The sequence below is a fragment of the Syngnathus floridae genome, chromosome 10, assembly GCF_059516105.1.
Source record: "Syngnathus floridae isolate MCC-2025c chromosome 10, RoL_Sflo_1.0, whole genome shotgun sequence".
Lineage (NCBI taxonomy): Eukaryota > Metazoa > Chordata > Actinopteri > Syngnathiformes > Syngnathidae > Syngnathus > Syngnathus floridae.
Window position 1 is genome coordinate 10,107,723 of NC_142422.1, and position 27,764 is coordinate 10,135,486.

General features: G+C 39.0%; 1 protein-coding gene and 1 long non-coding RNA gene across 3 annotated transcripts; one reads left to right on the forward strand and one right to left on the reverse strand.

The window, feature by feature from the left end:
- On the reverse strand, positions 1 to 22,510 carry znf236 (zinc finger protein 236). Of its 2 annotated transcripts, none has more exons than XM_088386612.1 (32): positions 22,352 to 22,510; positions 20,590 to 20,723; positions 19,494 to 19,658; positions 19,237 to 19,415; positions 18,916 to 19,046; positions 18,668 to 18,840; positions 17,621 to 17,743; positions 15,784 to 15,951; positions 15,477 to 15,657; positions 15,078 to 15,350; positions 14,648 to 14,851; positions 14,392 to 14,524; positions 14,006 to 14,266; positions 13,621 to 13,865; positions 12,653 to 12,754; positions 12,219 to 12,361; positions 11,317 to 11,420; positions 10,896 to 11,047; positions 10,520 to 10,696; positions 9,892 to 10,192; positions 9,381 to 9,484; positions 8,235 to 8,666; positions 7,180 to 7,319; positions 6,402 to 6,633; positions 6,131 to 6,316; positions 5,785 to 5,937; positions 5,216 to 5,373; positions 4,971 to 5,102; positions 4,224 to 4,418; positions 2,962 to 3,091; positions 1,646 to 1,819; positions 1 to 953 (listed from the first exon to the last, which is right to left on the reverse strand). In XM_088386612.1, exons 1-32 carry the CDS (start codon positions 22,401 to 22,403, stop codon positions 832 to 834), a joined length of 5,559 nt encoding a protein of 1,852 aa, XP_088242738.1. In that variant the 5' UTR covers positions 22,404 to 22,510; the 3' UTR covers positions 1 to 831. The 2 variants fall into 2 exon arrangements, with proteins under 2 accessions (XP_088242738.1, XP_088242737.1); XM_088386611.1 differs by lacking the exon at positions 22,352 to 22,510 and adding an exon at positions 22,068 to 22,202.
- LOC148392313 (uncharacterized) lies at positions 21,588 to 27,530 on the forward strand. Its single transcript, XR_015860730.1, has 3 exons — positions 21,588 to 21,692; positions 24,093 to 24,244; positions 26,531 to 27,530. It is a non-coding gene; the product is annotated as an uncharacterized LOC148392313 (long non-coding RNA).
- The last annotated feature ends 234 nt before the right edge of the window (positions 27,531 to 27,764 follow it).

Sequence of the window (27,764 nt, forward strand, 5' to 3'; positions counted from 1 at the left end):
TAGTATAAAAATTACTTTTGTTCATCTTTATATAATAGAAAACAACAGAAAAAAAATACATCTGCTTTATAATAAGCACAGTAATATAACAGGATGACCATTCTGCGGAAGATCAACTATAAACAAATATCGCTATATACAAAAGGAGTTACAGAAATTAAAAAAGAACAATATATAAACAGAAACAATTCATCATATACAAAGGGAGCTACAGAAATTAAAAAAAAAATACAATATACATATGTATTGTTAACATAAATATACAAGTAAAGCAATTAATAAAAAAAAAAACAGTTGAGTGGCGGATGAGCTCTTGCAATGCTACTTTGGAAACCATATCAGCAGTACCGTTGGCTGCATTCGTCCCAGCGACCAGGACGGTTAAAAAATAGTTATAAAAAAAAAAAAAAAAAAAAAGGCTCGTTTCTTCCCCCTTTTTCCTCATTTGAAAGAGCAATCTTATCTCCTAATTGATGTCCGTGCTTATGAAAACAAGACTCAAAGATGTCCATTAATTAACCCTTCCACTGTAATACTGGCAAAGTTAACATTTAAGACTTACAATACAGAAAACATTTACTATTATGTTTATTCTAATGCCATAATCAAGTAATTCTCTGAGATATCATTGTTGTGGAGGAATTACATTGTTCAAAACTTCACATGATGAAAAACAATGACAGAAAATAGAGAGTCTAGAGTTAGGAAGGCAATTTTTTTTCAAAGAAATAATTTCAAAGGCAAGATGTTTGGCAAACTTTAGCTGAACTGTTGTCAAACTCTCAACTGTGTATTTATAACCTGTTTAGGATTTGTGTGATTTGGGTTGAGTCATGGGAAATCATTTTGCCAATCTCCAGATGACTCAGGAACCACTTCCAGATCAAGTTCAGGAGTTACAGTGACTTGAGTAGTTGGTTCATCTTGGCGCAGGGTCACGTCCTGAATTTGACCTGTGAAGATGAAAAAGGGCAATAATAAAAGCGAATGAATGAAAACACAATGTAAAAAATGATGTAACATGAGAGAGATAAATCAACCACAATGCAGATTTAACCATGGTTCAGATTTTGTTTGTTTGGGGTCTTGATGACTTAACACCAATGATGCACCCAATTCAAACTTTTAAATTTGGTTCCAAGCAGGACCTGTATGGGTATGCTATGTCTCGTATTTTCTGCGCCATAAAACGCACTTAAAAGCCTTTGATTTTCTTTATCAAGGTGCGGCTTTTGTGTGGACTGAATTCCAAAAATCTATAAATGTTGGATGTAATATGTAGGCATAATATGTAGACCCATTGAACCAAACAGAGGACATTACGTTTTACGTAGATCGGGGCGGTAAACCAATCAGAGCACTGTACGTAATACGTAGAGTACGTCCCTCCGCCGCCATTCTCTGTCGCTTTTAACCCACAGCGCCTTATGTTGCGGAAAATACGGTAATCACTGATTACAAGGAGAAGCAAGTTTTATATTGTGAAGCACTAAGATGTTCAACTAAGGTCTGTAACTATGGTGCTTCAATCTTGTGACTCGGTGGGATCTCCATTGAATGTCATGTATTACAATTCTGTAAGGAACTTCCACCATTGTTGAAATTGGAACGTAAAGGTCTTGACAACATGTATCGAGATGCTCACCGTAGCCGTGGGCTCTCTTCATGTGATGTCTCATGTTGCTCTTCTGAGTGAATCGAATACTGCATATCTCACACTTGAAGGGCTTTTTTCCCGTGTGTTTGACCATATGCACTTGTAAAGAACTCTTCTGGTTAAAGGCTTTATCACACTGAAGACACTTGAAGGGACGCTCACCTGTAGGACAACGAGACCAGAGTGAGACTTGGCGGTTGGCTTTTCACAGGCTCTGCTATATACATAGTTGTATACACACATATTTACAGTATTGTACCTTGTTATAAAAAAATGTTATAATAATAAAAGAGTTCTAAAAACATATTTACAGTATGTATACTTTAGCTACACACACACACACACGCACACACACAGAGGATATGATATCTAATAAAAAAAGAATTAATAATTTGATATCCTACTATGGTGTCCTGAATTATTTTACTTGCGACAACAAAAAGTATCCCCGGTACATGGACCTTAAGCTGGGTATCAAGAATAACAAAATAAAAGGCTTGAAAGGGGCTTTCCATGAAAGCATGTGGATCTGCTCAAAACCCTGACTGAAATATGCTGTGCATTTCAATTGGACTGTGAATGACCTGCGAATACCGATATCCTTTACTGAACCTGTTTGAAGAGATTCAAAGCCTTCACCATGGCTGGTTAGCCAAAACTGCACACGCTCACACATTTATGTCAGATCTATGCCAAAGCTGCTTTCCCATGACAACAAAGCGATGGAAAAGCTTCACACAATGTCATGCCCGTTTACTGTACACGAGCAGGCCCTCATGTTAAATGTTTTGTATGGTAAACCGTTGTACAGAAAGCCGTATTTCTTTAAAAAATCATTTACAATTGCACTTTTTCAAAAATGAGTACCACTATTGAGTTTAATCATCTTAAAATCCTTGTGTTCACCAAGAAAAACATTTGAATGAAACGGGTTTTACTCAATTGTGTTGAGCACAGTATGTGGAAATAGGACAGCAGCAAATTCAAAATGCTAATGTCGTTGGCACCGTGCTAATGACAGCTTTCTACAAAACGTTACAGGCTGTGGTGGCGGTCTCAGTAGCCTTGATGACAGGAAAAGCAGCGTGATTGATGTTGGCGCTATTGCTACAATATTGCACAATCGCTCCATAAGAGGATAAGAGGCCATATGGATTTAAAGAATGACTATGGTGGCATCCACATATACTCATGAGTCTATTCAAATGATAATGAACTGAATGTCTCTATGCTTAGAGAGAGGGAAGTGGAAGCCATCTTGTTAACGTGAAAATAGTATACGGTACACATTTATTCCAAATTACCTGTGTGTGTGCGGTTGTGTCTCTCCAGCTGACTGCGCTTAGGGAAGGCCTTTCCGCACGAGGAGCAGCTAAAGTCTCTAGGTTTGAGGGAGCTGGGTGATGGGCCTGGCTGGTGCACTCGTTTATGCTCCTATTAGGAGATAAATGTATCCAAATTTAATGACAGGACAGAGTATGTAGATATTAAAATGTAAAGACATTTTCCCAATGAAAATCAGACATTGCTTTTGAATTGTATTTAAATTAAAAGAAAACACATGACACAGGCCTGGACATGTACGATAAATTTACTATGAACATTTTTAATGATTATTTCACTCCACAATGACAAAAAATTGGCATAAGTGTAAAAAAGAACTATTTATATCCAATGTACTATTTGTTGATACAAATAAACCACACTTTACATTTGCACCTATTTTATTTTAAAATCAATTAATTGATTGAGCAGCATTGCAGGTCTTATTGCTCATTTTATACTTTTTGGTGAAATTTGCTGTAAGCATTCACATTACATGTTAAATGTGACCTTAGTCTGTCTAGTGTGTGAACCAAATGCATCTTCCAAAGTGCCCCGCAGCCACAGGATAAGAGACGACCATTTAAAATGTAGCGTTTACAGAAGTAAACGTGTAGGGGCTCATATTTTTATAATCCTATCTTCCCAGCGGAGCGATTCAAGAGGAGGTATAAATACTGTATTTTGAGGAAATGAGGCGAGGCTTTTCAATCTCATTTCATGGCAATGTCACACCATCGCCACGGTCTGCGAGAATCCCTACTATCTGCACAAATTACCACTCTATGCTTCATTTTTGTGCCTGTGAACAAAGTTTATGTGCCTTGTATTATTTTATTTTTTTAAATTCAGCTTTGTCCTGTCTGAATAGAACATTCTTCTAGAAGTGATATGACACTAATTTAGCTTGACCTTGATCATAAGCTTTAATGAATTCGGCGGATGTTCCCGCCTTTTTTCTTATTATTTGTATCTTGAATTTGTCATAATTATTTTTTCTGCAGCCACATCCAGGCAGGTTAGCTACAATCCTGTGGATCCTGCACTTCTGAATAAGTGCAACTGTAGTCACAGCAACATCAGCAAGAAGTTTGGAGATGGCATTCTTGCTGTTAACATAATTGTGCTAGCCTGTAATTTTCCTTCTAATCTCCTAAAACAACACTTTGCTTTGCTTTTAAGGATCCGTGGGAACGGTAATGGTGGGTGTGGAGTAAGAGCTTCTGCTCTGCTACACACTTACCTTAAGATGCATCGCTCGCTTAAAGGCTTTGTTGCAGATAGTGCAGACATGGCATCGGTCTTTACCATGATCTTGTCTACAGTGTCGGCGTAATGAGTTGGCATTTGGGCATAGAAAATTACAGTAGAAACATTTATACTGATTATCAGCATCTGAGGGCAGTCCCTTCCTACCCTTACGGCTATCATTTCCAATCTGGAATATAAACCCAAAACAAATAGTGTCAGTGAATTATTTATGCCTCATGAAAACAGAAATACATCATTGTAGGTAAACATAATGTAATGCATGCATTTTTTTTAATGTATTTAAGTATTGAAGTGGACGGTATTAGATTAAATGAGCCGCAGCCTCCCATAATCTAATCCAGTGGTTCTTAACCTGGGTTCGATCGAACCCTAGGGGTTCGGTGAGTCGGTCTCAGGGGTTCGACAGAGCCCCCACTGAGGAGGTCCGAACAAACCAGTTTTATCATGTAGCTTCTGATTTGCCAGTATGTAATTTGTTGCGAGTTCATGCATTGTGTTGGTTTTGTTCTTTGAACAAGGTGATGTTCATGCACAGCTCATTTTGTGCATTAGTAAAAAACATGTATGTCTTGAATTTAAAAAAAATATTTTTTCACTAACGAGGGGTTTGGTGAAGGCGCATATGAAACTAGTGGGGTTCGGTACCTCCAACAAGGTTAAAAGCCACTGATCTAATCTATCATCCACTTTGGTCTCCCTGGATGATTTAGATACTTACGTTATATCCATTGTCAGATGTTCCCATCACAGATTGGGAATGATGGCTGACTAGTATGACTGGATGGCCTGTAATGGATGGTTGCCCAGGTTGTAGATTCGAGTCATTCAACACTGCAGGGAATGTCTGACCCTAAGGATCAAAATAAATTACAACAACTGGAATGATAAAGAATGTGAAATCTTGAAGACAAGTACAACAGAACATTAATAATTAACAAACGGTGCATGTAAAACATTTTTTACCTGTGTATTGAGGTTTACAGTGACGCCATCCAGCATACCCTGGTCATCTGCTAGGGTTAGTGTAATGCTACCATCACTAGCCACACCTCCTGGTGACAATACTAGGCTTTGAGATGAAGCGATGTGTGATAGAGAGGTGTTTGATGGAAGACTGGTGACTGTTGGAAACATTTCGGTATTTTAGGATTTTCATTTTTGTGTCCCTGATGAGCCATAAGGTGCAAGTAAGGCTTTCTGGCAGGATTTTATTGTAGTTTTGTAATGAAATATAACATCTTCTGATATCATAATGTGAGAATGATGATATTCACTGTCCAATGGTTTACTTAATAGTACAAGTTAAGAAAATTGCAACAGATGCATGCATTTCACATTTATTTCTAAAATTATACAATAAACAACAAAATGAATCTATTTTAGCCAGAAATATTTTATGAAACTGTTTGGTAAAAGTATCGAGGAGGGCAAGGTACTATAATTTTGATCATCATTACAGACAGCAAATTCTATATATAGTTGATATAAATTACAAACATAAATAGGCATATTCTTTCTTTCCAAAGTCTTACCAGCCATTCCAGTGTCGGTGGGATTTTGAGGTAGAAGATGGTCGTTGGTGATGGTCAGGGTGGCATTGGTGGGCTGGCCTGTGAGTGGTGATGCCAGTCTGAGGCCACTGTTCATCTCTGCATTGTTGCTGTGCTGGGGGAGTAGATCTTGACCTGCAAATTTATGTAATTAATGGTAAATTATAGGTTAAGGAAATGCAACACAAACTGTTAGTTTTGATGAAGACATGTCATTAATTACCATTGTTTCATTGTGCAGTAGCTGTGTGTATAGTACTAGTACTATACTAGTACATAGTACTATATCCATGATTGAGTGTACACAGGCTCTGATGCTATATAATACCTGATATGGTGAGAGTGATCTCTTGAGGGTTTCCCGATGAGGTGTTGGAACCAGAAGCTGTTGCCTGTACTTGTGCTAGAGCATGTGTGAGGCTGGAATCGTTGATAGTGAGTGTAATCTCTTGACTGCCCGTGCCTGCACTCACCAACCCAGTGCTGCTCATAACATGGTTCAGGTCCTGAGAGCCTGGATGATTCGTGATAGTTAAATTCACCACTCATTATTCAGCTCAACGAGTATTGTTAACAATTTCCACAAGTAAGGAACATACCCGCAGTGTCCTGCTCCGAGAGCCCAGCCATTGTGACTTGGGCAGGTGTGATGGTGGAGGGCTGCAAGCCCAGGCTGGTCAGGGGGTGGAGGACAACATTGGCTGACACAGATGGGTCATTAGTAGACATGAGCTGACTGCCAGAGTGGAGGACAAGCCCAGTGTCCACACTCAGAGGCTGTGAGAGAAGGCCGCCCTGCTGTAGAGTCTGTTGGAGAAGGGCATGGTCGATCTGCACGGAAAAAACAAGGCGTTCATGACATTAGGAATTAAATCTTTTTTGAAGACATAGTTTGCTTAACATCTGTTACATTTTAACAATCTATGCATGACCACATGAGTGTGGCCTAATTGTAATATATAGGATTAAAGTAAAATCCTGTAAAAGACTGTGTGCATGTGTGCATGGTATGAGGAAATAGATTAAATTAAAATATATAATTGACGATGTTGATTAAGCCACCACAACCAAATAGGTATTCTCAATTTAGTATGAAATTAGTATGCCTTTAATTAGTTATACCCCCGTACAAACAGACATTTTTTTTACAATGATTCATATTCATGTCTCAGATTATGATGATTTTAAAAAATAAACCAGCTTGGAGAGGCTCCAGCAACCTTCACGACCCTGAACAGGATCTACGGTGTTGAAAATCGATGGATAAATCTAAGGTGGCCTTCATGTTTCATGGGTGAGTAGTTATGGATTGTGAGCAAGGCTGCAGCAGCAAGAAACAAACAAAACAAAAAAGGTTTACTAGGCGACATGCCTAACCTGAAGAGTGATGTTGTTTAAGTTGCTCGTGTCAATGCCAGAGATCTGAACATTAGGGCACACCAAGTTGGTGGGAGTCAACTGGAGGTGAATCCCTTCAAATGTGGTCAGCCCATCTGATAGAGACACATTCACATCTCCTGCCACCGCAAACAAAAACAAATGCAGTTGATAAATAGTCAATAAATGTTTCCCAAGAAAAATTGGTGGAATCTGAATTATGAATATGAAAATGTGGAAAAAAATACAGTCTGTGGTTATTTTGTTCAAATCCTTTGTTTTTAGATCTGGGTAGTCGTTTTTTGTTTTTAAATTAAAAAACATTAAAAAATGAAATATAAGCGCACATATTTGACATGTATGCAAACATTTTGTCCATATTTAAAATAGCAATAATTTTAGTCATCTGGTCAGGAAGTGTGTGGCCTCTAAGAAGCAATGATGGAAAAACTGCCCCCTCCTGCACTTAACTTGCCCATCCCTGCTTTAGAGGATATTGTATCCAAAATAAAATGCTAATCCATCCAACAATCAAATGCTGATTGCTGGAGAAGAAAGGGAATAGAGTTGAATTTGTGGCAATAAACCACCTCCTTTCACATCCTGATAAGACACAGGCATTTGGCTTGTCGCTGTTCAGCAAAGATGGTACCAGGTTATGATCAAGTATCAAGAATCAATGAAACTTATAGAATATCAGTTTTACAAACAAGACTTCATTTAACATATCTTGAATTACCCAAGTTGTCATTTGAAGGGTGTATTAAAATAAAATTAGAATGTACATCTCTCGCTCACATTATTTGGAAATGGAACAAAAGATCTTCAGCTGTTGTACCTACCTAAGTTGTGTCTAAACCTGATTCAAACTTATCAATTATAATGTTTAACCTCGATGTAGTCACATTAAACTCAAATTAATCAAGAAAGTAACGGTAAAATATGTCTCTTAAAACTACGAGTATCAAATTCAACGGTTCAATTCATGACTATAATATTACACGAACACAAAAGGTTCTACCAAAAGTTCATATGGTGTGAAAACTGATCCATACCTGACATTGAGGCTGGCAGAATTGCCTGTCCCACCAGGCCCGACTGTAAAAGATTCTGGTCAAACTGCCCAGTCAGCACTTGGTTTGCTGGGAGGTAGATGTCAGAGTTGGGGGTTTGTAGCAGGCCAACAGTCTGAAGTGCCTCTGATACTGTTGTATGCTGGGCTTGTACTGAGGCCCCGGTATTCCCTGCGTCTTCACTATGACTGTTCTGAGCAGAAGATGAGGAAGGCCGTTTGGACTTGCGGCTCTCTCCATTAGTTCGGAAATGGCACTGGATGTGGGTTTTGCGATGCCCAGAAGTTCGAAAGCGAAGGTCACAAAAGGGGCATTTGAAAGGCTTGGAGCCAGTGTGGAGCCGCATGTGCACCTTTAAGCTCCCCTTTGTAGAGAAGGACGTGTTGCACATGTGGCAGTTGACCAGTTTCTGACCTGCAAAAATCAGAACAAATCTAAGAAGTGAATGAGAAGTACTGAACGTATTAGGGCACCAACTAAAAACAATTCCAGTCGAAAAAATGGTCGGTTTGATAATTTGACGAACAAAATGAAACCATTACTGTATAACATCGTCGCATCCTTGAATCGTATCTTCCTCTTATGAGAGATGTACAGCAAATAGAAATTGTTTTGATGTTGCTGATGTGTTGTTATGTGTTGTTTCTTAGAATTTATTGTGATAAACTTAAAAAAACCCTAAATCAAAGTGCATAAAATCATTTCATTTTAAAATTGTTACGTGCTTGAATCACATTGTATCAAAAATCGCATCTAGAATTGTTTTATGTGGAGGAATTCACATTGAAACCGTTCTCAACCTGACTTGTTTCGAGAACATAGCATAATTACCTAAGCTGTTTTTTTGGAAAATAAATAAATACATGTATTCAACAAACAAGAAAAATCCAGTTGCCTTGATTCAACTTTTGAAAATTACCATGCCCTTACCTGTATGGCTGAGAAAACAATATTTAGCAAGTGCAATTGTATTTTTATTGATAGTGTGAGAGTACTGTCAGGTAAAAATGACTGAAACAATTATGCTATTAGAATAAAAATATGTATGCAGCCATGTTGTTAACTTACACAGTGACTCCACGCCCAAAAATAAATACAAAGAATTTACTCAACAACATCAAGACTAACCTGTGTGTGTCTTCACATGGCAATCCAGAGTAGATTTCACCGTAAAACTCTTCCCACATTCATCACATTTATATGGTCTTTCTCCTGTGTGGATTCGAATGTGCCTAAATACAATATAGGTGGAAGATTGAGAATTGTGCTTCTGGGTTCTCCCTTCAGTTGTGAAGAGGAATGTACTTTAAGCTTGACATTGGTAAACAGTTGGAAACTAATAATGGGGAAAAAAATAAAGAAGTTAAGTTAATGAATATGCAAAAAAAAAAAAAAGCTGGCATAGCCTTTTCTTTTTAGCAAATCGGGAAAGAACTAGATAAGAAAAATTGCTTCAACCCGTTTCCCTTTTGGACAAGTCATGTAAAACAAAATGTGAAATGAAGTCGCAATAAGTGTGTCGCACTTGCCAAAACAAACAAAATCTAAAAAACAATACGTTGGAGATGCGTTGTGGGGCACAGTGTCACATGTTGGTATCAGTATTAGTGTCATGGTATTAAAATGGGGCTCACAATACCTGACGAGGTCACTGGGTTTCTTGAAGCTTTTGGGGCAGAACGTGCAACAATTTGCAAACTTGGGTTCTGTCTCCGACACCACCGCTTTGTCCTTGATCTCACTGATACGATCCCTCTCGGCAGCAGACTGGGAAAGGATTCTCTCTGACACAGATGCCTCCTCACCAGGGTCCTTGGCCAGTTCTGCCGCTTGCTCCTCTGTGAAAGTGATGATTTCCATTCCCCGTCTCTTAGATGTTTTTTGATCCCCTTCTTCTTCATCTTCATCCTCTTCAACATCTTGACTTTCAAAACCAATAACTGAGGCAACAGAAGGCAAAGCTTTGAGTTCCAGCACAAATTTATACATATACTGAGTACAATATTTTGAGTGACATAATCTAATAAGAAAAAATTGGAATTTAAATAGTATGCTGAATTTTGATTGACAGCAAAATAGCTTTGTCTTTGTCATATAGTGTAGCTAAGTAATGTAACCAACATCTCAGCATTAACATTTACCAAACAATTACGACAATACATAGTACTTCAATTCAATCATCATGTTACAAGTTATCAATAACTAATAATTGTCTGTCTTTTTCAGTCCAACGTTAAGTGACCATGTTGTGGACCCAGATTACTTACCTCGACTCACTATTGCATGCTCCTTTTTTATATGCTTTTTACAAAGCAGGCTTGTCCTGAAGCTCTCATCACATGTGTTGCATTTGAATGACTTAACATGGATAATCATGTGGCGGTTCAGACTGCCATTAGTCGTGAAGGAGGCATCACAAACATTACACTTGAAGGGCTTCACTCCTGTCAATGGGAAGGAAGTACATGTCGAAATGAAAATATGCTTACAGAACCTTTCGAATTTGCATGGTAATGAAGACCCAAAAAGGTTGAACTTACATGCAAATAAAACATTACAATAATCCAATTTAAATAAATTTTCATTTTTAAAAAAATCACAGTAATTTGGGGAGAGAGTTTGAGATTTCTCAACATTCTGTACCTGTGTGTGTGTTCAGATGGGATTTAAGAACCCCGCCGGATACAAAAGCTCTTCCACAGAGGTGACATCTGAAAGGCTTTTCTCCAGTGTGGGAGCGCAAATGCTGTTTCAGATGACTTGACTTTTTGAAGCCTTTATTACACCAACTGCACCTAAAGATTTGGGGGTGAGGACCCATTTAGTCCCTTCAGCTAGAAAACGTTCACAAAACCCAACTTCTTCATGTACTTTACTGTTCAAACATTCCAAACATCTACCAAAGAAGCTGTATACATTAAGTATGTTTCAGAGGCAAATGTCTGCAAGACAGTTGAAAACAGGTAGATATAACAGACATCAGCTTTTTTTTTTTTTTTAGCTCCCAATCTTCAGCTTGTCATCAGCCCCAAATATACCATATTGGTCGGAATCTGAAATTAACCTGTATGATCTTTTGCTGTTGTCTTCACTGTCCTCCTGGTAGTCGTGTGGCTCAGTATCCAGTTGTAGGTCTTCCTGGCTGTTCTGCTGGAGAAGCCCATTTGTCTACATGGAAAAGAACAACTACATTCAGACTCACATTGGCACTTATAGGATAGGTCTAGTCGTAAAAATGATGTCAGCCCAAAGATTTGCGCCATTAAAAGAATCTGTAGTGATTTAATGGCTTATGAGGGATGAGGTTTATGACAAACTGGCCCACTTAATTTTGGAGCTCACTTCAGCTAGTCTACAACACAGGAGGGAGGCAGGCAAGTGTTATAATGTGTATTGTTCCTTTGCTTGGTTTATCACATTCTGTTGTCAACTAGTGTCTAAAATGGTGATTCATTGCCCCCAAAATTCATATGCAAATTGCTACTCTTGTTCTCTTCAACCTGTGAAAATATGAAATGGTTCGACACAATATTCTGGATTTAAGCTCATATGTGGGCAAAACCCACTATCACCTCAAAAATAAAAAATATGGTGCCAATTGTTTTTATGTTATTTTTACAGGTTGAACTGGACTGATTCTGCCAGACAGTGATGACATGCTTTCAAAAAATTCCAGCCTTTCATAATTTTCCTTTTTCTATATACAAGTGTTTTCCATTCTGATGAAGTATGTTGTGACATGCCCACTGCCATCTAAACTAACGGACACGCTCATGTTGAATCCTGATTGGAAGAGGCTATTAATCAAGCAAATTTTCATAGTAATCAGAAATTTCATTTTCTCTTCAGACTGTTCCGTATGAGCCACATGTCTTAGTTAAAATAAATGCAATGCATGAACCTCTGTAAGTAACTAAGTTCAATCGAGGCCAGAGCTGTTGTACATGTTTTGAGGCCGGGACTCACCACTTCAGCATTTGGAACATGAAGTAAACTCGGAGGAGGAAAGCTGGATGACAGGGCCTGAGACTCCAGAGTACTGGAGTCCTGTAGCTGCTGGACAGTAGAGAACTGGCTTTGATTGTAACTTGATTCTGTCATGGTAAAGCCTGGGAAGCCCACATAGAACGAAATATTATGAGTTAAATATATGTATGGCAGCAAAAGGCTTGACAACATTTAAGACAACACAGACTTCACAGTTAATATATGCTAGAAAGTGTAAAATATTCTACAAAAGTTTTTTGCTGTCATCACTCTGCATACTGTCAATGACTATTCAAATGCTATTACATACTTCAAATGTGAAAGATCAAATCTAATAAAGATTGCCAATGTTCAATCCAGTGAAACAAAAAAGCATTTTCAATTCACAGACAAAAAAATCTGTCAGAATGCACCTTGTGTTAAAGCTTGCTGGTCAAACGTGGTCTGAGGGAGTGTTCGCGTCTCGAATTGGGTGATGTTCTGTGGTAAAGTATGTTGGGTAGTCACATAGGAGTCTGTAAAGATATATAGGAAAACAGATAAATAGGATGGTCAGAATCTAGTCTTCAGTAAAAATCTGGGGCTGTGAATAACATTAAATGGGAATATTCGAGACTTGAAAATATATACAATGTGGGAAGCATTTAATATAAAATTAAAATGAACCTTTTTGTAATATTACGAAGATGTTGCAAAACTTACATAATAGCCTCAAAGAGTTGTGTCTGGTTGCAGAACAAAAGTACTACTGTATCGACACTTGTTCAAATGGGCATCAAATAAGTAACAAAATATGGATCAATATTAGAGGTGAAAATTCACGGTTCAGATCACATCATGGTTTTGTTTTTTCCAAGTCAGTTACGTTCCATTCAGTATATGTTAACCATTAAAAAAATATATACCGATATGTCTTGTATAGTCATCTTAATATTGAAAGAAGAAGGTAGTCTCACAGTTGACTTGTCAATGTGACAGTTTGAGATTCTTGCTGCAACATGAGACATTACTAACTACAATATGTTTTGGGCAGAAAATTCATCTTAAATACTAAAAACAGTCATTCACTGTCACTTATATCAAAGAAATCGGAATCTTTATGCATTGTATTGAGTTTTAAAAAGAGGATTTTGCGCTTAGTGGAATGGGCAAGCCAACATTACTAGACAATAATCATGATTTTTCCAAATTTTTGAAGGAAACCAGCAACCACATAAAAGCCACTCGTCTGTGTAAAACCAAAAACATGCGGTTCCTCAGGTACCATGCAGAGCATAGCTAATGCTACGCAACAGCCCTAGTCATTATACACATCTGGCAGTAAGTCAATGACGATGCAAACTGCAAATACTCTTGGTGAGAATGTGACCATTTGTGTTACCTTCGCTTTGCACCAGTGCTTGGTCTCTCAGTTGTGCTTCTAATGTCACTGGCTGACCTCCATTGACAGCCTCATTGACAGCCTCTGTTTGACCAAGTGCCAGCATGTTTTCTTGCTCACTTGAAGTGGCGGGTGGTTGCTGAAGGGAATTTCCATCCATTTCCACCTGCATGTCGTGGGGCACCGTGCCAGCTTCTAGCGGGTCATCAGCTGAGTTCGGCTGCAATTGTTGAGCCAGTTCATATCTGGTTTGGGGGCAAAGGTGAGGGGAAACAGTACATTAAAAGCTTTGACTGATAAATATTTTTCATCAAACTAATCACTGCAAAGAAAAAAATACAATTGAAGCGCCCATTTTTATACATGAGCGAAAAAACACTCAAACCTGTGTGTCTTCATGTGTTTCCGACAGTTTGGAGATGACTTGAAGGTCTTCTGGCAGTAGGGGCACATGTAAGGTCGTAGGTCACTATGGGTCGTCATGTGACGTCGTAGGCTACCACTAGTGGTGAAGGTTGTATCACACATGACACATTTGTATGCCTTCAGTCCTAAGTGGGTCCTAATGTGAGCCTTGAGAACCCCCGAGGAGGCGAAACCCCGACTACACTGCACACACTTGTATGGCCTTTCACCTGTGTGAGATCTTGAGTAAACAAAATGACCATTAGTTCCGGGAGATCTATTTTCTGTTTTTACAGTTTTGAGCTAGCAGCCAAAACCAATCATTTATTGAAATGATCAAAACAATCATTAGAAGATTTGTCTCACCTAACGTGCTGTTTCAGATGACTTGATTTCTTATAGGCCTTATTGCAGAACTGGCACTTGTACGGACGATCGCTGCCTTCCACCTCCAGGTACTGTTGGAATGCCAGGCGAGGATTCTGAGATGGTATGAGGCCTGTTGAGCGGCCAACACATGATTTTTAATGTGATTTTTAATTATATACAATGACATCCTGCTGAAATAAATGAGGAGGAGGAGTAAAGTAGTCTTATTTTGACATTGTGGACATTCTCTTACCAAAGTCCGTAATGAGAATGGGCTCCTGCAGTGGGATGTCAGGTAACGGTAAATTACTCTTAGACACCTTGGCTTTGTTAGTTTTTCGTGGAAATCTGTGTTTCTTCTGCTGTAAGCTTTTGAAATGAGATGCTATATGTGTTTTCCTGTGTCCTGATGTACGGAAGATCTTGTCACAGTGAGGGCAGGAGAAAGGACGAACACCTAAAGAGAAAAATTCAATTTGGAAAACTTGGACCAAAATTCTGATATTTTTCATTTTTAAAGCATTTCAATAGGCACCGATTACAGGCGGATTTGAGCTATTTGTTGTTTCCCCACAAAAAGGGGGGGTTAACTGTAACAAATATCGTTTTAAAAAAAATCATTTTCTTATGCGTTTCCTATGGTGTTCTATACAATAATCCTTCAATAAAGTGGACATACTTACCGGTATGCAGTCGCATGTGTACCTTCATGCTGCCAGAAGTGGAGAAGCACTTCCGGCAGAACTGACACTCAAACGCTTTGATGCCTGTGTGAGTTTTCATATGGGCTGTGAGTGTACTCTTGACAGCAAATGCTCGGAAGCACTGCTTGCACTTGAAAGGTTTCTCGTGAGTATGAATGCGGATGTGGCGGACAAGGTCGCTGGGCTTCTTAAATTCCTTGGAGCAGTAAGGGCATCCATGCCAGCGGATGCCATTTTCCTCCCTGATGGAGCCTAGGAATGGAAGTGGACAATTGAGTCAGAATTTCAATCAGCTGTTTCAGCAGTATAAAGAACAAAGGCGTGTTTTTTCAGCTAAATAATACCCTTATCCAAAATTGAACCATTATGCTTCCATACCTGGCATTTGGATAGGTTTCTTGAGAATGCTTCTTTTTCTTTCTCGCACAGGTTTGTCTTGAAGCGATGTTTTTTTCAAATCCACATTAGTCCCCTCCGATGTCTGGCTCGGAGGCTCCCTGGCATTGGCATCAACATTCTGAGTTGGGGCTACACTGAGCCCGCTGTTTTCTAGAGCTTGCTATAAAAACAGAATCTCCATTAGCTCAAAGAACAACATTAGAAAATAGTCAGATACATTATATGCCACTAATATCAGCGCGTGACTAAGTCTGGGGTGTGCATTATGTGAATGTCCTTGATTCACCTGTAGGATGTCTTGGTTAATGGCGCTTTCCATGGCAACAGCTGGCTCTGGGGGTTGAGGCTGGGCTGTCTCTCCATTGACTTGCTCAGAGAGTTCTAGTAGCTGCTGGATGACATCTGTTACTGCCTCTCCGCCATCCGACCCTGAAGGACCCGCAGTGTCTGTCTCCTGAGGGACAAGCAGGATTAAGGGGAATGAGAGATGTGACAATTGGCAATTAGGGCAAGGTGATTAATCAGTACACTATGATATGCAATGCAAGTCAAAATCATTGTTAATTAATATTGTAGGTGCGGAGTGTTCTAGCGGTAGAGATAGAACTGAATTGCAGCAAATTCTATATTTTTGGTTCTTTATTGAGCTACCGGAGAAGGGAAAATGTCTCTTAGTATAATTCCGTGCACAACAGGAACCACTGCTGACTACATCTACACAATAATAACTACATTTTTAGATCAATATGTCTGACAGCATCCTGAGAAACATTCACTTTTTAAAGAAAGGATTTGATTTCATTCAGGCACACAATTGTCAGTGTTGCAGAAATGGAAGCCATTACACCTGACTATTTTTGACATAAAAACATCCCACTGCCGAACTAGAGAAATTACTTCATTAAAACCTTTGGTACTCGAGGTAGAAGCACAAAAATACCACTTGTAACAATACTCTTGGAAAACAGAGGCATTCCAAGCCCTTTTTTGGCCAGATACAACACAATACAATTTGTGGTAATAGGCTTTTCAACAGACAGCAATATCATTGGTATAGATTATTTTATGTATAAAGTGTTTGCATTCTTTTGTTTCAAAAAGTGCAGGAAAAGGAAGTAGGGAAGTAGTGCGCACAGTGATGACTTTTTTTTTACCATAGTGAAAAATAACTACATTAGAGATTTGTCCCAAGGGTTTGTGGTGTAGAAAACTCTGATAATTAAGAGCACACAGCAAGCTCTCTGGTGAGAAAACATTTCAAATGATTTTTTGCTCAGAAGATAGCGCCACAGTGCAGCAGGCAGTACACATTAGAGATTTGACAGAAAGCTGTGCAATAATATGTCATTTTTAGTTGTTTTTTTTTTTTGTCTGGTACTAGATGGGGTAAGATGACGCTATTTTATTGACTTTGTAGAAAGCTTTTTCTGGCTTCACAAAACATAGTGTATTGAGCAAGGTCAAAGTGACAGATCAATGTAGTGGAGCAATAAGAAATGTCTGAAGAAATATTGCAGGGCTTTAAGTGCTAGCAATTAGGTTTAATCTAAATCTTAATGAATGTTTGCAGAAGGAGCTGAAACGTTGCAGGTGAGACAGCTGGAGCACTTTGCTTATGAAGAGTGGGCCAAAGTAGTAGGTAAACCGAGTGCAATGTGCCGAATCTCACGGAAAGTTACAAAATATGTATGTGCAGTGATTGCTTCTAAAGTTTGTGCAACAAAATATAAGGTTAAGGGTACAATCATTTATGTCCAGGACTCACACTTTTTACTTCTGTTGAACCACAATTAATAACCAGTGTCGGATTTTCAGTTATTTTCCTACATTTTTTATTGATTTCTTTGTCAGATTTGTTTGACTACTGTGGGTTTTTCTTTCATTAACAGAGAGGGACCAACAATATTGTCTATGTGTGTACCAGGTTGAATTCCAAAACAGTGGAGAAGAATCGGAATGGTTTTATTGGTTTTTATGCCACGAAAGGCATCTAACAAAATGACAGACCAAACGTTAGAAAAGGTGTCTGTTTTCAAGAAATTATTTGTTAATTTGTAATCACAACCAGTAGGCTTAAAGTACAACCGCCCAAGATACTGTGCCTATAAACTGTGCTTTATTACCAAAGTGCTGGAAGGTACATCCATGACAGAGATGTGCATCTTCCCGATGTGCGCATTCAAACTGCCCAGCTTCTTAAAAACACAGCTGCAGTCCATACAGGGAAACAATGGCACACCTTTCACCTACAAAAGAATACATTACATACATACATTATATGACAGCTCTATGACAGTGGGTCACATATTGTGGGTGATTTGATTTATATACGTATTGTACATGCTATGCAGTTACAAAACACCTCACCAATTCCATATTCATAAGATATTTGTTCCTAAATTGCCACACACTGATTGCACCATTTTAATTTCAATGTCAAACAGTGAGGTATGAGGCTGCTTTTAAGTCAGAACATGCGGATGTGGCAACTGGGTGAAAGATACATATACTGGCAAGAAGCCTATACGACTGAGGGCCAGCCAAGTACCCCCTTGACAGATGACAATGAGATCATCTTTGTGAAGGACAAAGAAGTGGCAATTGTGACGTTGGATCAACGAACGATAAGAGCTGTGAGGAAATAGATGTCAAATATGGAAGCTGTATAAAGTGGAAGGTCAGAAAATCATTAGGCGATGAAAAGACCCTGAGTAAAATGTGGAGTAGGAAAAGAACAATGAAATCGCTATAAGTACTATACTGAAAATAAATGTGAAACAAAAAAGTCTGTATCTGAGTGTCATTATTCACTAAACTCAGATTGGAATTTTGTGACCGTCACAGCTCTAAGACTGTTGGACTTATACATTTCCCCTTTAAAATTGGACTTCATCAGAGCTGCTATCTGTTGGATGGATGGATGGATGGATGGACGGACGGACGGACGGACGGACGGACGGACGGACGGACGGACGGACGGACGGACGGACGGACGGATGCATACAGGTTCTCTGAAATTTCATGCATGCAATAGATATATAGCCCTCTGAATTGTAATATAGAACAAGTTGGTAAAGACTTCTTGATTAAGCGACATTTGCAACTGCTAAACATTCACCAATTACTTTTATCAGTGAAAACATGCCAAACTTACGATGCTACTCTCTTACCTCTGAATGAACCCTCTGTACATGGGAATGTAGGTTCCCCTTTTGGGAGAAAGATGCTGGGCAGAACATACAGAGATGAGGCTTTTCCCCAGTATGTCTCACCATGTGAGTTTGCAGTACCACCTTCTGGTTGAAAGCCTTGCTGCAATGTGTGCACTTGAAGGGCCTTTCACCTGAGGAAAGACGAGGTGAGACACATTAAGCTGTAGCAGGCAACAGGAGAATATGTTTCTGCATGTACCGCTTACCTGTGTGTATGCGTATGTGTCTGACAAGCTGGCTGGGCTTTTTGAATGCCTTTCCACAGTGATGGCAACTGTTGGTGAACCCACTGCGATCAATGTTTTTCTTGTAATTTCTGGAGCTAGATGACAGCGGCCTAAAGGTATTAAAAAATGCGTTAAAATTTGGAGAGCCTGTGGATTTTTTTGTCATGAACTTAACAATTGTTCAAACAATGTATTACTATGATAAAACAGCAGTGTTGACAGTTTCTATTATTTTGGAAGAAGGCTAAAGTCCTTTGACTTTTAACATTACTTTTTATTTATTTATTGAAGCGTCCTAACCTCATTTTAATGTGACACTTCATGTGCTCCTTAAGGTGTGCAGATGTCTTGAGCTCTTTCCCGCAGTTCTTGCATGTATAGACATTAATGCCGGACAACTCCTTGCGATGGTCTTCTGAGTGAAGAGAGAGTTGACTCTGAAGAACAAACTCATCCCCACATTCTGCACAGATCAGGTTCTGAAACGTAAGAAAGTGGGGATAAGATTTGTTATAACTGGGTTTATATTCACCAATATGCTGCGTTGTTGGACCTACCTCTTCTCTCTCGTGGAGCATAGTATGGGATTTGAGACTGGCAATGCGGGAGAACTTTTTATTGCATACAGGACAGGTGAAGTCAGAGGTTGTGTGTGTGGACTTGTGGAGTGTGAGGTTGAACTCCACATTAAATGTCTGTGGACACTGGTCACATCGATGAGGCTAGGAAGAAGAGCAGAGAGACATAATGTTGCGTAATATTTCACAAGTTTAGTCCCGGCAATGCACCCATCTCATGCTGTTGCGGCTTTAAGGTTAAAGCTGCTCAATACAGGAACATTCCTGATCTGATATTGATAATGATATTGATCATTCCTGTCCATAACTTAACCCAACCGCCATCATGGGCCGCTCAACCCACATTGATATCAGTTAATCCCTCACCCACACGACACACTGCATGCTGTCTGAATGTGGGGATTTGCACACAACAAACTGCAGTCAGGCTCAGACCTTGATGGGGACGGCAAGCATGCAGATGAACTTCCCTCAGATGATCTAAAAGTCGGTGCAGACATTTGTTGGTTATGTTAAATTGTTTGTACAGGATAGCGGTTTGGGGACTGGTCTCAGATGACCTTTGAGGTAAAGATACTGGATGTGGAGGAGGTACAGTGCAGTTGTGAGGCCAGTTGGATGAACTGCAAATTGCTCTGAAATTTCTTTGGAGACCTCAGCATGCCAATAGCGTGCTCCCTCATAACTTGTGACTTCTGTGGCATTTATATTTCTGTTCAGTATATCATCCTTAGTAGCGGACATACTAACACAATTGAGTATGAATTATAATCATTATTTATAATGATAATCAGGAAGTACATTATTACACCTGATATATCGCAGATCAAGTGATTTGGGGTCGACTTCCACAGTATCAAATACATGGCTTTTAATACAGCATGATGTGAAAATAGTTGTTCAGTCAAAACTGCCCAATTACCCCGTGCATAATTACAATTAACCAAAAACTGGAGTATTTATTGTGGTCCGTTTTACTGAACTAAAAAACCTATACCCAAAACTATGCTAATATTCCGACAGGTATTGATCACCTCTATAGTGTGTTACAGTACGTTAGATCTTGACCTCTTACCTTGTCATTGACCTCATGCTCACGAAGATGCCTCTGCAGCTGGCTCTCTGTGGTAAATATTTGTGAACATATTGTGCACTTCTTATCCTTGAATTCACCATCATTGAAACCTTCTGCCTTATTTTCATTAGCATCTGCATCAAAAATAAAGGGCAAAACAAAACATTTTGCTCAGTTCAATCCTTACAACCTTAAACCTATAAGAAACTGGACGCGACGATGCAATAGCTCTGTGTTGTGTTCACGTGTGAGTAACTTTTTTTTTCATTAGTACTCTGTGTAGTAAAATGTCGACTTCCCTGGATAGGCCAAACGACCAAATTGTTCCAGGTCCTACAATAAATGAGTAGTGGTGGTGTCCCTGCCAGTAATACAATATGTTTCAATGATTAAGTCATATTTAGCATCGTTATAACGGTTTTATTTAAACCTTTAAAACATTACTATTGTGTAGTTATTTGTGCACGTTTTGTGAGAAGTATACAATCTAACAGAATATTTAACATTTGACCCTTTCTTGACTTCATTGTGTTCAAGGCGTTTCTTATGGAAGGATTCAATGTAACATGCAAAAAAATGTATGCAGCGCAGGAAAGAGCTCAATGATGACTTATCAGTTAAAGTAGATAAACTTAAATTCTGTTGATTTGATCAAATGACATTTGTACTTGATCGGTTGAGCCAAGTCAGTGAACTTTAGTGCCATGACCCATTAAAGCAAGCAAATTTGTGATGAAACGCACGGAAAACAAATTCTGTCTCACCAAATGCTTTTGTAATTCTGTCAATTTACAAAGCATCATGATGGGCATGAAAGTGAATACTGAAAGCAGTTTATGCACTGGTATTATATTTGTGTAGGAATTATTATTCTGTTGCTCTTTTCTAATGATACAGATAATGTATAGCCCATTCAAAAACAGTGGAGTGGAATAAACTGTACTGGGTTGTTTTGTAGGAAGACCAAATCCCAGCTCAACAGACAAAAACAAGCATGGGCACTTCGTTCGTGACGTGCATTTAGATTCTCAACAAATATCCTTTGAAATGTGGCTGGTGTAACTTCTGACACCTGAGAGCAGCATCATGTGTTCATCCAGCAGGTATAGTTAATAAATTGCATTTCCATGCAACGAAACACATCTAGATTCGTCACAGATTTTACATCCTAAAGGTCGAAGATTGCCACCATTAGTCACCATTTCAGTTATTTCGCCAGTGCAAGACTTTGACGTTTTTTGTGATGTGATCATTCAAATAAAGACAAAAGGATAAAGAAACGTATGCATGCTTGGTGAAACTTCTCCCACACAACCTACGGCTCGCCGGGGCTCGTAGGACTGTTTCACGACACCTAAACAACTACAGCCACCATTCGAGCAAGTTAGCGTCTAAGCTAGCTGTGGCAGCAACGACGAGTTAGCCCAAACGTGCTAATGGCAAATAGCTAACAAACACTGGTGCAATACAAAACACACAGGTAGAATTCGATCGTCTAGAGATGAGCACTTCTCCTTTCGGCCACCAATTCGGTCTGGAAGCCAGTGAGAAGAGCCACCGAGATACTATTAATATCATTCCGCCTCAATCACTCCTTCGCTGCACAAAGCAAAGCCCACCCGCAATACTATATCCGGGGACTATATACACTACATTTAAGTGTTATTAGATACGATCTAGAAGTGTTTATTAAAAAACCACCGGCTTCTTTGGACAGACTAACATCTATATTTTTTATTCGCTACATTTTGGCACTTGTTACCTGTTCCGTCGTTGCTTTTAACTCTCAGTTTGCGAGGCCGGCCCCGCGGCATAGTTCCAGTTCTCTGAGCGGGTGTGCTATGAACAATTTGCCTTTCAAAATGGCGTTTCTGTCATCTGTAGTGCGGTGTTGCAGTGAAGACGCGCAGTTGCGCGACGAGGGAGACATCTACTGTTTGACCTCCTGTAATGCTTCTACGGGTGCTCCTCTTCTAAATGCTAACGCTACAAACATAACGAGCGTGGAAACTACAAAGAGACAAAACAATTGCACAAACAAAAGTAACTGAATGTGATTAGGTTACAGAAAAGTAATGTTTTAATCAAGGTGCAGGGTGCAAGACTTCGGTGTATGGATCTGAAGGATGGGGGTGTATTAAAATAAAGACTTTAAAAAGCAAAGATTACAGTGAACCTAAAAATCAATTAAAATAATAATCACCAGAGCCGGATCTAGGCAGGGGCAAGAGGGGGCTTGCCCTCCTCAAATAAATGTTGTGCCCCCTCTGACTAAATACCCCCAAATATATTATATTCCATATAAAAACAAAACAGGGACACTGGTTTTGTCGGATTTGGTGCTCAGATGAAGATTATTGTTCCTGTTGTCACGTTTGACGTTGTGTTTTATTTCCCACAATCGCCAGCAGAGAGAGCCATTGAGTAATCTTTAGTCCACTGTCAAAAGCAAATTGACTGACAAAGCGGATGTTGTTTACCTTGCTTGTTGAGTGGGGACTTGAGATAGAAGATATACAATATAACTTGAATAAATTGATTAAAATCTGGTATTCACAAATATTACATGCATTCAGAGTAATTGTAACAAGCAAAAACAATAATAGCCTCTGGGTTATTCCATTTCATTGACATAGTGTGTTTTAGCCAAATTCCCATGTTTGTTTGCTTATTGAAGACCTTTCTATCAGCCCTGTTGGGAAATTAAATACAAATTTGGTTTTGATGAGATATTAACCAACTGTTTGGACAGTTACACAGTTTCCTTTTTTGTAGCTAACAAGGGGAAGTTTGTGGCTTGGTTTTCTGTGAACAAGTTAGTTGCTATGTGCAGTTTATAATGTGTTCTTGCCTGTCCCCTCAGTGCTACGCAGCAAAGGCCTCAAATCTCGTCTCTGAAAATAAAAAAATAAAAAAAATTGATTACATTTTGTAGAATAACAAGATTGATGACGTCGTCCTTTCCTCTTCCTCAACTGTAAATTATTGTCCTTCCCTGTTAACCTGCCTCTTCCCGTTTGACATATTCAGAATAAGAATAATCAATCAATGAAACTGTCACAAATGTGTTTGCCTACATTAAAGCTTTGTCAAACAACATGCAAAATTCATGCACTGGAAACATGCGGAGTGTCAGGCAGACTCATTCTTGCCAGCTTTTTTTCACACATGACTACACATAGGTCAAACTGTAAAAAAATGTTTGACAGGATGCTATCTGCTGTATGAGTGGCTGATAGATTTCAATAATTCCTCAATGCTACTCAATTGCAATATTTTCTTTCTTTGTTTGGATAGTTTATTGCAATATTGATGATAGAGCCAAACAGACAGTTGTGCTCATCTCAAACAAAGAACTAATTCAGCCGTAACATTCTCACTTTAATCAGTACTCAACCGCTCTGTGAAATGCAATGACAAAGAGACAGGTGGCATCTCATCATGACCTCTGGAGTGACCTTGTTCACCAAGATTTCACATTCTGCCAATGTTTCCTCTCCCAGGTGTGGCATGATTTACCACTGCGTTGTCAAGAGTCCACACTCCAGCTCCACAAAACCAATCATTCCTTGGCATCATGAAAACAGCATGTGACAGCCGCGGTCACCATGGGCAGTTCCCCCTGTGACCAGCCCCACAGGGGAGGAGCACTAAGGTAACGTGCATGGCAACATTCTCTGTGCTGCTGGGGTGTGTGAACACAAAGGACTGTAAGCTATTTCCAACAGAAAATCAATAACATAAAATAGATTAGATTACGGTAATATATGTACAAACCACAGAACTGAACTGTATTCAGGTGAGTTGATAGGTAGATAGAAATGGGGATTAATGGGTTGATGATCAGTGATTGTCAACGAGTGTGCTGGGGCACATTAGTGTCCCGTAAGAGTTCTTAAGGTGTTCCGTGGCAAATTATAAAATTTCACTTGAATGGCCCAGAAATAATTCATAACAATGTATGTATTTTTGTTAATCTACCTATGCCAGTCACTTAGAGGGAGACAGAACAAATGAATGGTCTTCTAATAGATGGCTGAACGTATATAATTGACGTGTATCCACTTTTTGTGACATTTTTATCTGGTGGTGTGCTGTGAGAGTTTTCAACCTTAGAATGTATGCCTTTCATCAATAAAGGTGGGGAATCACTCGGATAGATAATAGGTACCATTAGCTCCCCATCAGGTGTTACTGCGGGCAGAGAGAATAGATAATAGGCATTACACAAACAAAACTTTACAGCCAAGTCACACACATTAATGCAAAGGTGAGCTGCTATAACATAAAGCACAATAGCTGTGGGCTTGACAGATGAAATAGCAATGCAGCAGTGTTTTATAATCAATAATGCATGACTGTCCATCTTCAGCGAAGGAAAAGCCCATCCAAATACCAAAGGCATGAGGACTCTTTTCATTTTATGCTACTGAAGGTCATTGCATTCACATCTATACTGTACTGTTTACACACACAACTGTGAAAAAAAAATACATTTTATACATTTGAAGGACTGTGCACATTTGCAGTCATGAAAGAACACACAAGACATACTTAGTGAAGTATAATTAGTACTCAGGGGGCTCCTGAAAGGTGACTATTTTGCAGGTACAAGGTTTTAGCCCAACACCAACGATATTTTTCTATGAGTTCCTTAATGCACATACTACAAAACCAAGCACCAGATACCTCATCCACTCATTTTTTTGACACAGATGCAAGAAAAACAACACTTTCTTATATTTGTGCAATTGCTGGTACTATATGCATCTTTAGTACATACCTGTATGTGCAGGCTGTAAAAGCACGACAACTTCTGCAAGTATGATGCACAAGGATGCAGTCATCTTCCACCTACCACATAAACCCACATCCCTACGATTGCTCGGATCAATTAGATACCGTTGAAGGCTACTCCCAGAACTGCCACAGTGACTTTCTAATATTTTTTTTCTCCTTTGTAAATCCATATTTTTCCCACGCAAAACTAATTACAGGTAGAGAAGTGCAGTTTGAGATGAAAAACTGGGAGACTCTTTGATGGATGGTGAGCAGGGACTCACAAACAGAGCAAACGGGCAATTAACATGACAATGGGGATAAGGCCAAACAAAGACACAAGTGTGTTTGGTCTGCAGAAGTGGAGGTTGTGCAGATGTCTTCTCTGTGCGTTGCTGGGGGGGTGACAAAAATACGGTAAATAAGCAAATAAAAAGCAAGTAATTAGTAAATAAGAAGAAAGGAATGCTGAGGGAAGCCAACATCAAATATCTGTGTAATGCTTTCAATTTAAAGATGTCGCGAGGGAGAAAATAAGAGCTCAAGTCTACATACTTTGGCAGGGGGTGACCAGAGTCTTAAGAGGGGTGTCGACATGTCGCACAGGGGTAAATAATGAATGTTCTGAAAATGTACACCCACTTCATTTTTATAGCCGCATATTTCTATAGCTGTTTATGTTTAAAATGACAGGTAGATAACTTAAAATTCACCACCTCAGACATTAAATTATCTCTCACTTTCTGATGTCATTAAACTCAAGAGAAAATGGGCATGGTTTCCTCACAGACTACATTTACATGCAGTCAATATTACTACTCCTGAAACATTCCGAATAACCTGTTTACATGCGTGAGCAGATGGAGTTACTCCTGGATTTGAATACCTCAATGTAAACGGTGACGCACAGACACTGTGACACAAATAGATGTAATACCCTCTAGCATCAATAAAACATTATATTCATGTCACTCATCACAGGAATAAAGCAGACGGTTTACTGGGGGTAGAGTGGACACGTCTCCTTCAGTTTCATAAATGCATAAAAGTAAGAAGACAAAAATCTCTGGTAAAACAGAGGAGTAATGTTGCATTTACATTATACAAAAAATAAATTGTACTTCTGAGTTGTAATTTTCATCATTTCTCTTCCTGAAACCAGATTGCCAACTCAGCAAGGCAGACGGATCTTACAAGCCAGAGAAAATTAATGCTATCTGCTAATCATGTCAACACGACATGTTTTGCTCCACATTTAAAAGGCTGAGAAATGCTGAGTACACGCAACTCTCGTGGTACAGTGTCACAAGCTCTAAATTCCAACTCTCAATTGAAAACACCATCACGTCTTCCCACGCTGTAAAAATTGGGGTGTTTGCTCAATGGGAAAGTTAGAAAGAGGAATTTTTAGTTGATTTCAAAGCATTTTAGTAGATGTTATGCATTTTCGCGACAATGAAATGAAGAGGAAAAAGCTTATACTTGAGTTTAGTGGAAGGGAAGGCATGTGAAAGCACAAGGTAGCTGGTGAAAAACAACAAACCTTAAGCGATACGCAAAGACTTAGTGGTAAGTCAACACAAGAGTTTGGTGGTGGTTATTTATAACATAACATAACATAACATAACATAACATAACATAACATAACATAACATAACATAACATAACATAACATAACATAACATAACATAACATAACATAACATTAAAATAACAGCTACAATTTTCCAACAGGAATGTTTAACGGACCGCAAACTTATGCTGGCCAATTTACTAGTTTGTTGCATGTAGTGACAGTAGCCACTTCTACTCACACAAGAAGTTGAATTTGTGCCAACTGAGATAAGTTATACTGGTTGGGCAGCTACGTATGCTTTCAGTTGGGCTGCAGGTTGAGTGAAAGGAAACAGCAGTATGATTCCTGTCATTTTTACCCTAAAACGCCTAAAACGGAACACCCAAAGTAAATTTGAAGCTGTTCCTGAACCATTTGGAGTATCCGTATTTTAGTCTCTTTTTAAAGATGACACTTTGAATTTTTCTCCCCAACTGTCAGAATCTATTAAAGTGCTACTGGCTGTGAGTAATGAAAGTTTGAATAAACAAAAAGAGGAATTTATTGTCTGCCAATGTATTATTTTAAAACATCTGCTTGGAAAATAAATGTAGCATTAACATGTAAATAAAAATGTTTTTTCTGTCCACTACTGTTATTCATCAAATGCAGATGCAAACGCAATGCAAATACAGTGTGTGTGTGTGTGTGTGCGTGTGTGTGTGTGTGTGTGTGTGCGCGTGTGTGTGTGTGTGCATGACAAATACAAATTTTTCTAAAATTTATGGAGAATGTGTTGCGTCAGTCAGATGGTTGTGAGTTCTGGAGGAGGGCAGCAGAGA